This window comes from Oncorhynchus gorbuscha, linkage group LG03 (genome assembly GCF_021184085.1).
Source record: "Oncorhynchus gorbuscha isolate QuinsamMale2020 ecotype Even-year linkage group LG03, OgorEven_v1.0, whole genome shotgun sequence".
Lineage (NCBI taxonomy): Eukaryota > Metazoa > Chordata > Actinopteri > Salmoniformes > Salmonidae > Oncorhynchus > Oncorhynchus gorbuscha.
In genome coordinates this window covers 48,849,355-48,863,773 of record NC_060175.1, presented here as the reverse complement: position 1 = coordinate 48,863,773, position 14,419 = coordinate 48,849,355, and the positions used below count along the sequence as shown (strand labels likewise).

Below are 14,419 nucleotides of genomic sequence, written 5' to 3'. Positions count from 1 at the left end.
ACTGACCAGCCCCATAGGAATATAATTCACATGCTTCAAACAAGGGGCAATAAGAGGGATAATAATAATAATTTCGGGGTTAATTTTTAAATACAAATATTACTTATATAAACTAAAATAGCTGTACAGAAAACGAAATAGTGCTTACATTTTAGCACATCTGTATTTTTCAGATGTATATCTGAAGAGTACATCTTCAACAGAGACCTGACTGTAGTTCTGTAGCAACGTTTCCATGAGCACTGTCAAAGATACAGCATAACATGCTTAATTCAAATCAAGCAAGCCATTTGGTTGTGGTTCTCTTCAGATGATGATTGACAGTGGCAATAGGAAGATAATGCTTGAGAATTATCACATTGTCTGTCACCCTCTAGAAGAGGTTCTGGAAGCCCTTCTCTCAAAACAACATTGTGTTAAATGGTTGACAATGTGATAATCCCATCACAGGAGGTTGGTGGTACCTTAATTGGAGGATGGACTTGTGCTAATGGCTGGAGAGGATTCAGGGAAATGGTACCAAATACAGGTTTTTGATGCCATTCCATTTGCTCCATTCCGGCCATTATTATGCACCGTCCTCCCCTCTGCAGCCTCCTGTGAATCCCATCCATGTTGGTCTTCATTTAGGGCATTGGTTTCACATATTGATTTTCAAATCAATGATCTAATCAAACAATACTCATGTGCTAATGGTCAATAACTTGAAGGTTTCTTACTTTCCCAAGATAATCAGTGGTTTATCTACACAAGGAAATGTGGACACACCAACCTACCACCTTGAGCACTAAACAGAAGAAAAATAAACAGGACCCACGGCTCACATTGGATGTCAGAGAGCAGCTGAAAGCTATATCTGTATGTTGTACTAGTTCTCCAATCAACCTGAACACGTATTGGAAAAAAGCAGGCTTTAAACCCTCATGATTTGTACATTTATTTGTAAGACAGACTAACAAAATGGGCTATAAAAAAAACACTTTCCTCAATGTCTTAAATATAATTGCAAAGCCTAGTGGTAAAAGCGTAAAATACTACAGTCCTGGTTGTCCATTGCCAGCAGACTTGAAATGTTGTTTAAGGGCAGAGCTGTGATGCTCTGTACTGTGACACTGCTAAGTGCTGGTGACTCTTAACCCTGCGGCACCAAATGTTTTTAAGGCCAGGCACCACAGGCTGAAATGACATCACAGCATCTACCTATCAATTTTTAGATTTGTTGGTATTTTGGTCCATTAACATTAGTATTTTCAAAAAGTAAACAAAAATGACAATCTTGATAGTGCATATTTTCATTAGTTTATCATACTACAGTCATCAAAATGTCATTAATTTTAACCACTTTAAAATGGACAAACATCCATAATTTCAAAGCCCACTACATTGGATTACACAATTTACAAGCCCATTTCATAGAAAATGTAAAAAAACTGAACTATATGTAGTAATTTACTTTGAAGAGATGGTGATTGGGTCTAAATAGGTGTTTGTTAGTCTAAATTCAGTGTACTTGTCGAACTGCCAATTCCGAAAAGTCAAGACTCTTCCCACATGCCAACTAATACCCCCAGCTTCAGAAGCAAATAGATATATTCTCATACTTGCCTAAATATGTTTGTTTTTTAATGTGCCAAAATGCATCTTACTTTCATGTCTTTAGTATTTTACAGATTAAAAATATTTTTCAAGTATTTGTCCACAATGCACTGAGTAAGTCCGGTCATGGAGTGTCTTAACAATATGAAACCAAAAATATTTAGGCTGACTTAATCCAGTGTCCAGACTTTTTTTGTGTGTGGGATATGCAAATATTTAATTGAGATGTCACCTAGTTTATATATTTCAATTTTTTTTTAAATCTGAAATTGTAATACAAAAAAATATTATTTGTGCCTACATTCAACTGTAGAAAGTTGATTGTGATATGATTAAGGGGGGGAATCTCTATTACGGTGTGGTGTCTGGCCTTAATAGCTGCAGGATAAGGCCTTACACCTCACACAGTGCTCGGTTTCTTTAAGTACCAGAAAGTCACAGGTTGATGCCCGCTCAATGATAATTGGAGCCTGGCTGAATGGCTGTTCCTTGGTCGGGACCCCCTGGCACACGTTGTACTTCTCCAGATCCAGGAGCAGGTTCGCCACCTGGGGCACAGATGTCAAGCAGGATGGGTGAGCTTCATACAGCGGGTGGGTGAGGAGCAGCGGCTGGCCCTGTACACAGATCTGATAGTAGAAACTCGGGTCAATCTGCACGGTTGTGTCCACCATGTGGGAGAGCTTAGAGCACTGCAGTAGCTGTAGTGTCGGGCCCTCCACCATTATGGCAAACCAGAGTGTGGGGAGTGCAGAGCTGTGAATGGACTTCAGTAGCTTTAACAGCTCATGTTCTTGGTCGATCCCACTTGTTGCTGCACTGTCAGCAAGACTGAAGATCTGAGTGATCTAAACAGAACATAATAGGGGTAACAAAATACAGTTGGAATCAATTCCGAGTTACAGACTTACTTTCACATGCATCTCCTATATAATATTTTAAGATCCAAGCAATCCATTGTAATCCCTAACGTCTTGTAGTTTGAAATGGAAAGGTAATTATTGGCCTTAAATATCAGTTACAATGTTGTAAAGTGTACTTATGCACCAAAGCAGGAAGTGGTCACTTACCATAGGTGTGACCTCCTCCACTTCTGGCTCCACAGACGGCGTTTCTACATCCATGTCCACACTTGGCCTTCCTCCATTCATTCCACTCTGTCTGTCCGGAGCTGCTGAGGATGTATTCTCAACTGGGGGTCCAACATATTTCACCGCGGGGTCTGCCGGTTTGAACAGTGTGCAATACTGGGCAATAAGAAAGAAATACACCATTACACCATACTCCAGTCTAAATATTAAAAAAGGTAAAGACTGAAGAGCACACGAGTCATGGGATTTTATTATACTGTAAAACATTACATGCTTAAGAGAATTTCAATAAGGTAGAGAAGGGTGACTCACTGCTGGAGAACTTATAAGGTTGAGGATATCTGGGACATGCTCCAGAAGTGAATTATTTTTGACAATTTCCACAGTCTCTTTGTGAGCCTGTAAAATATGAAACATCTGTTGAAAATATTGTGCATTTGTAAGATAAGAGCATTTTTAACCAATATAAAATGCCAAAAGGCAAATGCCACAAAAGTAAACCTAAACAGAATCTTAAAAAGGGAAAAACCATTGCATTTTGCACCATCATGATGTGGCCAGTGACACTTCTAGATCTTGAAAACCTGACTGCTGACATGCAAAACATTTTTGGGATTAACAGTGGACTAATGAAAAAAAAAATGAAAAAAAAGATCAAAAGATAGGTTTGAGTCGATGTTCTCTTTAAGTTTGAATCCAAATTGATTCCAACCTGGACTGTCGGTATGTGGTTTCTGAAATTCTCATCCCGGCGTTTGCTGGGAAGCATAGGGCGCCAATGTGCCTACAACAATAAGACACAATTAATGCACATATCAGTATTTGAATGGAATCCTGTACTCAAGACAATGCGACAACAATAAACATTGCCTTTCCCCATTGTGCCATCTCCACATAGCAGTACTCACTGTTTCCATGTAGCGATAATCCTCTTCTTGCTGCAGTGGCTCGTCGTCATCATCAGTGAACTCCATGTCCACTTGCAGATGCGGTGTTTTTCTTTTCTTTGAGGTTGTCTTGCGACTGTATGTAAAGTGAGGCCTAGGCCTGCCAAGCTGCACCCACCCCTCTTGGGACCCAAAATCAGTCTGGCCCAACTGAAAGGGCAACAAGTGTCTCTGTCAAACACATACATACACATAAGAGCACCATTGAAAGCGTTGTTAGGAGTCCATTCATGGCATAACAATGAGTACGGCCATTGCTTAATTCCAAACAAGGGCCAATTCAAACGGTACATTCAAAATATATTGTCACCCTCAAAATGCTCATACAACTTGACAATTATTTCAACATAGGTGAGTAATCAACCCTTACCATGGCCTGTCTCTGGCACTGCCGTAGACGGCACTTCTGTCTCTTCTTATTGCTGCCTCCAAACTTGGGTTTGTCTATGCAGAAATCACAAGTGCCACAGTCTGTCCTACTATTACAGGCTTCACACTTCCCACAGGAGCGCCGCTTACGTTTCCTCACCCAAGCCTGAAAGCCAGAATGATAATTAAAATGTTTTAAAAAAAAAATACAAATCATTATTTGTACTACTATCGTTAAATGTAAAAAAATTCAATTAAAAATCAAACAAGTACATGTCACTGTCTAGATATTCAGTGGACCGATATAAGGTAGCTTGTTGGCCCAAACTGTGACCAAATTCAGATGGAGACCTCACTAGGAAGAGCAGGGTTTTAATGTGGGAGGTTGTAATTGGCCAGCAGAGGGCACTCCTCGATAGAAGTGGGGTAAGATATCTTGAAGCAGAGCACACCTCATAGTCAGCATCATCACCATCAAACTCTTCATCGTCATCTTCTATATCGACATTCACAGAGAAGTCCTCAGGGTCACTGTATTGAGAAGTGGAGTTCTGTGGGAATAATGAGATTTATCTATTCTGCCCTTTCCTCTGTATTCAATACCAAATCTGATTTTATTTGTCACATGTGCCAAATACAACAGGTGTAGATCTTACTGTGAAATGCTTACATACAAGCCCTTAACCAACAATACAGTTAAAGAAATAGAGTTAGTAAATACTTTCTTAAATAAAATTCAAAATAAAACAAAAAGTAAAAATAACAAGGCTATATACAGGGGGTGCCAGTACCGAGTCAATGTGCGGGGTTACAGGTTAGTCGAATTAATTTGACTATGTAGGTAGGGTTAAAGTGACAATGCATAGATAATAAACAGCGAGTAGCAGCAGAGTAAAAACAAAAGGGTAGCTGTGCCACTAGAGATTCTGGGTGCGAGTCCAGGCTCTGTCACAGCCGGCAGCGAATGGGAAACCCATGGGGGGCTCACAATTGACCGAGCGTCGTCCGGGTTAGGGGAGGGTTTGGCCGGCAGGTATGTTCTAGTCCCATTGCGCACTATCGACCCCTGTGGCGTGCTGGGCGCAGTGCATGCTGACACGGTCGCCAGGTGTACAGTGTTTCCTCCAACACATTGGTGCGGCTGGCTTCCGGGTTAAGTGGGTATTGTGTCAAGAAGCAGTGTGTCTTGGTTGGGTTGTGTATCGGAAGATGCACAGCTCTCAACGTTTGCCACTCCCAAGTCCGTATGGAAGTTGCAGCGATGAGACAAGACTAACTTCTAACTGGATACCACAAAATTGAGGAAGAGGTTGTTGTCACATTGAGGGAGAGGTTGTTGTCCTGGCACTACACCTGCCAGGTCTCTGACTTCCTTCCTATTGGCGGTCTCATAGTTGTCAGTGATCAGGCCTACCACTGTGGTGTCAGCAAACGTAATGATGGTGTTGGAGTTGTGCTTGGCCACGCAGACGTGGGTGAACAGGGAGTACAGGAGGGGACTAAGCACACACCCATGAGGGGCCCCAGTGTTGAGGATCAGTGTGGCAGATGCGTTGTTGCCTACCCTTACCACCTAGGGGCAGCCCGTCAGGAAGTACAGAATCCAGTTGCAGAGGGAGGTGGTTAGTCCGAGGGTCATTTGCTTAGTCCTGCGCTTTGTGGGCACTATGGTGTTGAACGCTGAGCTGTAGTCAATAAACAGCATTCTCACATAGGTGTTCCTTTTGTCCAGGTGGGAGAGGGCAATGTGGAGTGCAATTGAGATTGCAAATCTGTTGGGGCGGTATTTACATTACATTACATTACATTTAAGTCATTTAGCAGACACTCTTATCCAGAGCGACTTACAAATTGGTGCATTCACCTTATGACATCGAGTGGAACAGTCACTTTACAATAGTGCATCTAGATGTATTCGGTATGCGAATTGAAGTGGGTCTAGTGTTTCCGGGATGATGGTGTTGATGTGAGCCATGACCAGCCTTTCAATGCACTTCATGGCTACCAACGTGAGTGCTACGGGGCAGTAGTCATTTAGGCAGGTTACCTTCGCTCTCTTGGGAACCAACCGGGACGATGGTGGTCTGCTTGAAAGATGTAGGTATTACAGACTCGGTCAGGGAGAGGTTGAAAGTGTCAGTGAAGACACTTGGCAGGGGGTCCCGCGCAATGCTCTGAGTTCACATCCTGGTAATCTGTCTGGACCCGCGGCCTTGTGAATGTTGACCTGTTTAAAGGTCTTGCTCACATCGACTACGGAGAGCGTGATCACAGTCATCCAGAAGAGCTGGTTCTCTCATGCATGCTTCAGTCTTGCTTGCCTCGAAGCAAGCATAGAAGGCATTTAGCTCGTCTGGTAGGCTTGCGTCACTGGGCAGCTCACAGCTGGGTTTCCCTTTGTAGTCCATAATAGTTTGCGAGCCCTGCCACATCCGACGAGCGTCAGAGCTGGTGTAGTAGGATTCAATCTTTGTCCTGTATTGAAGCAATGCCCGTTTGATGGTTTGTGAGGGCATAGCGGGATTTCTTATAAGAGTCTGGATTAGTGTCCTGCTCCTTGAAAGCAGCAGCTCTAGCCTTTTGCTCAGTGCAGATGTCTGTAATCCATGGCTTCTGGTTGGGATATGTACGTACGGTCACTGTGCGGACGACGCCGTCGATGCACTTATTGATGAAGCCGCTGACTGCGGTGATATACTCCTCAATACTATTGAATGAATCCCGGAACATATCTGTGCTAGCAAAACAGTCCTGTAGCCTAGCATCCGTGTCATCTCACCACATCCGTATGAAGCGAGTCACTGGAACTTCCTGCTTTAGTTTTTGCTTGTAAGTAGGAATCAGGAGGATAGAATTATGGTCAGATTTGCCAAATGGAGGGCGAGGGAGAGCTTTGTATGTGTCTCTGTGTGTGGAGTACAGGTGGTCTTGAGTTTCCCTCTGGTTGTACATGTAACATGCTGGTAGAAATTAGGTAAAACAGATTTAAGTTTGCCTACATTAAAGTCCCCGGCCACTAGGAGTGCAGCATTTTCTTGTTTACTTATGGCCTGATGCATCTCATAGAGTGCGGTAATAGTGCCAGCATCAGTTTGTGGTCGTAAATAGTCGTAAATAATTGTTTCAGGCTTCTACTGTGAAGGGGGAGAGAATAAGAGCTGTTTGACTAAGGTGTCTGGCAAAAGGCCATGAGCTCAGTCAGTAATTTTCTCTCCATTTCTGCTTTTTGTAACTCCTGTCTTTGGCTGGAAAAATGGCTGTGTTTTTCTGTGACTAGGTGCTGACCTAACAATCACATGCTATGCTTTCGTCGTAAAGCCTTTTTGAAATCGGACACTGTGGTGGAATTAACAACAAGTTTATCTTTAAAATGGTGTATAATAATTGTATGTTTGAGGAATTTTAATTATGAGATTTCTGTTGTTTGAATTTGGCGCCCTGCACTTCCACTGGCTATTGTCAAGTCGATCCTGTTCAACGGGATCTCAGCCATAAGAAGTTAATGTCCCGTTGGTAGGATAGTCTCGATCATAGATCATCCAGTTAACTTTCCAATTATTGCACGTTTGCCAATAGAACGGATGGTAGAGGCGGTTTACCCACTCGCCGATGAATTCTAGCATGGCATTCCATCCTCGGCTCCCTGTATTTCCGTCTTCACGCGAATGACGGGGATTTGGGCCTGGTCTTGTGGAAGCAGTATATCCTTCACGTCGGACTCATTAAAGAAGCTATTTTCGGTCATGAGACGGTAGCAGCAACATTATGTACAATATAAGTTACAAACAACGCGAAAAAAAGCCCCATTATTATTAAATTACATTCATAGTTTCCTTTGCATATTAAATGATTACTAAGGATTAGATGAGTATTATTAGAGAGGGCTGGGTATTGTTACCTGCAATTCTCTGCTGTCAATCTGCAAAACAAATGCTTTTACATTCAGTTATGGGAGCTTTTCATGGAGAGGTGAAGAGAATATTCCAAATTCACTGCCAAAGTTCATATGTGGACTTGTGGGACATACTGCTCTATATTGAGTAAGCATAATAGATATTAATAGACAATAGCCTTCTGCAGTTGTCATATACATGCAAACTAAGATATCCTAGGTAATGGGGTTCTAGAAAATTACCTGAAAATTCGTCATGGGATAGGGATCCAACATTTGGGGACCATCGGGTTTATACTGAAATACACATACATAAACAATCAAACTAAATCACCACTTGGATTTCTTCCATCTCTGTCTGTTCTTTGGTCAGTCTGTACCTTGAGGATAGGACATTTGCATTTGCGTTTCCGACAGCGGACAAGTTTTCTGGTGTCAGGGTTCAGTGTTTTTTTGCAGTTGGCACAACTACCACAATCTTCTGTGGTAAGGCAAGCCCTACAGTGACCACAAGGAATCCACTAAAACAGACAACAATAATTCTGGAGTTAGAGTATTCCTATCCATGTAGACCTATGTTGATAAATCCTTGTTTAACTACGTAAAACTGAAATAATTAAAGAGTCAAACATACAAAACGGGAAGTCGAGGAGCATGCACACATGTTAAAAACAGAAATGGGAGTAGTAGACTCGTTATTTGAGGAACACCCGTTTACCTTTCTGAATCTTTGATGAAGTTGAATCTTGGCTATAGTTGGATTGTTGGCTAAAAGCAAAAAGGGATACTGTTAATACAATATTAAACGTATACTTCATAAAACAGTAAAAACAGGCACATTTACAATGTTTTTAAACTAATAAATATGTAAATTCTATTCCTCTTTAAAACAAATTTGTAAAATGTTTTTTCCTTTAATTGACACTAAAGAGTTGACATACCCCTGCATATGGTGCAACAGGGACTCTTCATCTGCCTTTCATACTCTAAGCCTGTATATGAATTACCACAAATGGCACAGATGCTGAAATAAAGAGTATCGAAGCAAGTTACCTAAGGTACCAAGTGCATAATATCACAATCATCCTCAAGATATTAACATCAACCCCTTCAATCACTCCCATGTATTCTTTGCTTATTTTACATTTAAGAAAGCTGTATCTCAGGGGAAATACTCAAGCAGACATGCAAAAAAAACATTTCCAATTCACACATGCGTATAATAGGGCAAATATAGGCAAATTAACAAATATGTACTGAACAAAAATATAAACGCAACATGCAACAATTTCAATGATTTTACTGAGATACAGTAAATCTGTCAATTTAAATAAATTCATTAGTTCCTAATCTATAGATTTCACATGACTGGGCAGGGGCACAGCCATGGATGGGCCTCAGGGGCCATGGGGGGGGGGCAGCCAATCAGAATGATTTTTCCCCAAAGGTGCTTTTTTTACACACAGAAACACTCCTCAGTTTCATCAGCTGTCCGGGTGGCTGGTCTCAGATGATCCTGCAGGTGAAGAAACCAGATGTGGAGGTCCTAGGCTGGCGTGGTTTCATGTGGTCTTGAGGCTAGTTGGACGTACTGCCAAATTCTCTAAAATGACGTTGGAGGCGGCTTCAGGTAGAGAAATTAACATTCAATTCTCTGGCAACAGCTCTGGTGGACATTTCTGCAGTCCACATGCCAATTTCACACTACCTCAAAACTTGAGACATCTGTAGCATTGTATTGCGAGACAAAACTACACATTTTAGAGTGGCCTTTCATTGTCCCTTGTGCATCATGATGTTTAATCAGCTTCTTGATATACAACACCTGTCAGGTGAATGGATTATCTTAGCCGAAGAAGAAATGCTCACTAACTGGGATATAAACAAATTTGCGCACAAACTTTGAAAGAAGCTTTTTGTGCTTAAGGAAAAATGTCTGGTTTCAGCTCATGAAACATGGGACCAACACGTTACATGTTGCGTTTATATTTTTGTTCAGTTTATATATAGCCTAAACCATGATTATGTATGAGGAATTTGTAAACTTAAATTCTTAGAGATAAAATTATAGGATAACATAGAAGCATTTGACTCACCCAAAGAAGGGCTCTGAACCAGCCTTCCCATTGATGGAGACTGAAAGGGATGATGCAGGGCTCAAGGGCAGTTTAGTTGCATTTTGCTTCACATCTTCCACATCATGAGCGACAGAAGCTGAACTAATCTTTGCGAGAGACGAGTTCGGTCTTGGGGGAGTGGTATGTTGGAGATCTTTGCTTGGCGTGCCCATAGAGCTGCGACTCAGAGGGGTCAGTCTGTGATGGGAGTCAGGACTGTCTGCCCGGTCCCCTCTGTCCTTCAAGCTGGACTCTGAGGAAAATCCACAGTCCACTAAGGGAGGAGGATCCTTCTGTATGTTCTAACAGACCATGGGTTGGAATAGACAAGATGGTAGTTGTTATAAAATACATTCAAATTAGTGAAGTGAAAGAAAAGGTATAATTTCAAGTATATACTGGGAGCTTTTTATTTTATTATTACCGTCTTTCTCGCACGCAAGGGCTTGGGTTGTCCAGCACCCCTGAACACCCCTGCTTTGTAATCAAACATTGTCATGTCCAGAGTATCTGCTAGGACTTTGGAAAGCTCAACCCTACTTCTCACACGCTCATTACTCGGACTTCAGGTTCACAGAGAAGGGAATAAAGATAGTGTGATCCATTAGTGGCATCAATGATTTATAAAAAGTTACCTTAAAGCATATAATACTGACAATGAAATTAATGCGCTGTGGGCCTCTGTATTATTAAGAAATTGGTTTTACCGCGTTTTTATTTCAAACCAACGGCTTATTCAAACAGGTACAGCAAGTGAGCTCTCGTAAATAACAATGAACCTCATGTCATGAGACAATACCAATGGTTAAAAATCTAGACTGGCCCATGGTCTAAAAATGAGTTTTGCCAGAATGTTTTTACCTCATGTAATAAACGTCACTCTGGCCAACACTAGAACCTGAACGACGAACAACCGCTTTGCGCTTCCACCCCTTTCCAAGTGCCGGCCAGTCCTCCCAGCCCTCTTCAACTGTTACTCTTTTCTTCCGTCTATAAACAGAAAACCTGGCATAAAATAAAAACACATGTCAGCAAAGTATATCAGCATAAGAGCATAAAACATAACAGCAGAGCATATCGACTGGCTAGTCTATATAGTTTGACTGTCTACATATTTGCTACAAGAAAGAACATTTGGGGCCCATTACAGCAAGTTGACGTTAATTGTGATGAATCTTGCCCTGGAGGCATAACTGAGCGATTTCTGCTTGATAGGCCAGCTGCAAAGACAAAATTGTCTATATTGCAAAAAATATGAAAATAAAGCTGTGCTTTAAGTCTTAATTTAATGTTAAAATTTGATTGGATGACTTTGTGGCTGCGCCAGCTTAACTCCAGGACAAGATTCATGACAAAAACAAACAAAAAACACTCAACTGCCCCAATTCACTGCCCCAGATAAATCCTTCTTTAAAAAAGTTGGGTACTTTTATGTTGGGGAGTAAATTAGCCAACTTCTGTATTGATTTATGGGCCCTACAAACCCTGACATGTTTTAATAACATTGATACAACAGCAGCCAAAGCTAGTCAAATCAAGTGTCACATCTCAGTCAACATACAGGTTGTTGCTGTTGATTTTCTTCTCAAGGCCTGCCACGCTACCGCTCCTTTCGCTCCCTGCAACACTCTCCTCTTCGGCATCCCCTTTTCCATTCACGCGTCGCTCCCCCATCGCAAGGCCCACGTTCCAACCCTGTGTGTCATCTTCATAATTGTCATCTTCCAGGGGCTCAAACCAGTCTACAGGTTGTTCCTCAGCAACTCCCCCTGGGATCTTCTCTGTCTGCCCATGGCCTGTTATCACAGGAACAGAGGTGGCATGGTCCTGAATGTCAAGGCTGTCCGAGGGAGCCAGGGCCTCCAGTGGCAATAGGACCTGAGAGGTCCTCTCCAGCCCATTGTCCCCAACCTCAGTCCTCTCCTCCCTTTCTATAAGTAGATCATTTGTAGGTTTTAGTACCTCTCCGTTTATCTCCATGTCTTCCTCCCCTGGCCCTCTCCCGGAACCTCGGTTATCCACCAGTCCTTCATTCATTTCTGTGGCTCTATACACTCATGAAGCCACAGGTCTAAATGTTCTCCAAAATGTTCTTGAACAACAACTTCCAAGGTTCACACATCCAAGACCTTGCATAACAATACAGGAGTGCTCACATCCAGTGGGGTCCTAGAGTAACTCAAGCATAAACTTTGCTTCTCTGTATATGTGCTTGCATCCCCGCAGGGCTTCTCAAAACCTTCAGTCTTCCCATTGATGTATAGGACCTGAAAGGATAAAGTTGAGAAATAACAGCATTGGCTGGAAGCAGAATTTCACATGGGTATACCCTGAATCAATGCATCCACATCATAACACCATCCCAATACAGTCAGCTGAGCTGTTCAATAAGTTTCAGCCTATTCAAACCAGTCTGCTATTGCCAGAGACTGCTACTCATAATATATTTCTAACTTGACAGTCAGCTGTCCGGTAGTTGAAAGTAGGTAAGTTTAGTTAACAATTAGAAACATCACGTATATATGAAAATAATAGGTACTTAGTTGTATTAGTAGTTTTTATTAGTTGTATTGCTTTTAGTAGTTATACAACAACTTCATTTTGTTGTCAAGTTTTTTTTATTTTATTATTATTATTATTTGACAGTATTTGCCATATTATTGTTTCTACTTTTTTTTACACTTGAAACGAGATGGAGCATCATTCAAGACATTGCATCCTCCACAATGTCAAATATATTCAGACATGTCAATTCCTATCTACTGTAACGTTAGCTACAATAATCAAACCAACGATAATCAATAACTCTAACATTGTAACAGTTAGCTAATGCTCCTCTACTCTATGTACTGATTATTTTAGTGACGGCGTTAACAGGTATTTGGTAAGAACGACATAAGTGGACATAGTAGCATCATACAGATAAGCTAGTTAACGTTAGCTAGCTAATACTACCATACTTCGTCGCCTTTTGATTGTTAACTAACGTTAGCTAGATAACTAGCTTGTTAACATAGCAGCTAACGTTAACAAGCAAACGACAATTCACGACCACCATGGCAAAAAAACGAAAGTCATTTCAAACACAATCACATATTGAAACCAAAACCGCGAAACAGCTACCGAGATGCCACAGACAAATATATGAAACATAATAGGGCTAACGTTAGATAGATAACGTTACCTATTCATATAATCAGTGTAAGCGGAAGTATAGCTAGATCAGTTAGCCACATTAGCTAGCAAAAACGCCGTTGACTGTTTATTGGACAGAGCTAACGAGCACACCCACCACTTACGAGGAGAAACATACATGTGAAAAATGGACGCAGCTCCAAAACAAAACAGCATAAATATTTTCAAAACAGCATCTAATATCGAAAACTTACCATCGACGGTTAAGAACCGGAAATTACATGCAACATAACAGGAAACACAAATTAAACGCAAAGATGGATGCTTGGGTCGTCCCTACCCTCTACCCCTTACTATTTCTACTGCAACGTTAGTTTACCCCAAATGTACCTTAACCTTAGACAGTGTATATTACATTGACAAGACATTCGCGTGACCGCTACAACAATGGAAATTCCTGTCCTCAAAGATGGAAGGCAGGCGGGAGAAGGTGAAATCAGGTGGGACCATTCTAGCCAATAAGAGGGCAAATAAATACTTGTGACCAACATGCCGTAGAGATAGATATGTAATTATTTTATTAACACTTTATTAACAACTATTAACACTATATATAGACATGACATTTGAAATATCTTTATTCTTTTGAAAATTGCGTGAGTTTAATATTTACTGCTCACTTTTTGATCATGTCACTTTTGTTGATCCATTTCACTTGTTTTGGCAATGTAAACATGTTTCCCATGCCAATAAATCCACGTGAATTGAATAAAGGACTCATCTTTGTATCTGTGACATTATAGCATCTTTTACAGAATGGGCAGTGCCAGAGACTCCATTTTAAAATAGTCAATTTTCTTCTCCATTAGCTGATTTCTTGAAAATCATAGGAATAGCCACTTCGTTGACTACTTTGAAATGGTGGAACCCTCAATGGCAATTGTCCATGCTAATGTCCATGATGACTCAGTCCTCTGTCTCCATGACAACAGGCATAACTCCAAAATAAAGTTGTTTTTTTTCAAAGTTGCCGAAATGCCACGTACATCCACTCTTAACAACCTAGCCATTACAAAACATCTATTCAATCAAATAAGCCTCACCTAAAAAAGTAGTAATTCAATGTATTTTTGACCAAATTCGACACTCTGACAAAAAATTCTTAACTTCGTGGACTTATTTTCGTGCCAGATTTTGGGCGGAGTAAAACCTCTCGCTTCACTGAACCGAACTTCAGTGGGGTGACGTCAGAGTTGGGACGTCCCAATGATA

The 14,419-nt window shown here is 41.2% G+C and overlaps 1 protein-coding gene across 8 annotated transcripts; it reads right to left on the bottom strand.

The window, feature by feature from the left end:
* Nucleotides 1-919: 919 nt before the first annotated feature.
* Nucleotides 920-13,617, bottom strand: LOC124031488. 8 transcript variants are annotated; one of them, XM_046342758.1, is made up of 17 exons: nucleotides 13,402-13,617; nucleotides 11,574-12,279; nucleotides 10,874-11,017; nucleotides 10,437-10,575; nucleotides 9,992-10,314; nucleotides 8,837-8,919; nucleotides 8,614-8,663; nucleotides 8,276-8,416; nucleotides 8,139-8,192; nucleotides 7,902-7,922; nucleotides 4,456-4,554; nucleotides 4,005-4,169; nucleotides 3,596-3,805; nucleotides 3,400-3,471; nucleotides 3,000-3,086; nucleotides 2,667-2,843; nucleotides 920-2,444 (listed from the first exon to the last, which is right to left on the bottom strand). In XM_046342758.1, exons 2-17 carry the CDS (start codon nucleotides 12,047-12,049, stop codon nucleotides 1,968-1,970), a joined length of 2,718 nt encoding a protein of 905 aa, XP_046198714.1. In that variant the 5' UTR covers nucleotides 12,050-12,279; nucleotides 13,402-13,617; the 3' UTR covers nucleotides 920-1,967. The 8 variants fall into 8 exon arrangements, with proteins under 8 accessions (XP_046198714.1, XP_046198718.1, XP_046198715.1 ...); XM_046342762.1 differs by having other exon boundaries at nucleotides 3,596-3,784; XM_046342759.1 differs by lacking the exon at nucleotides 13,402-13,617 and adding an exon at nucleotides 13,312-13,397.
* Between the last annotated feature and the right edge of the window lie 802 nt (nucleotides 13,618-14,419).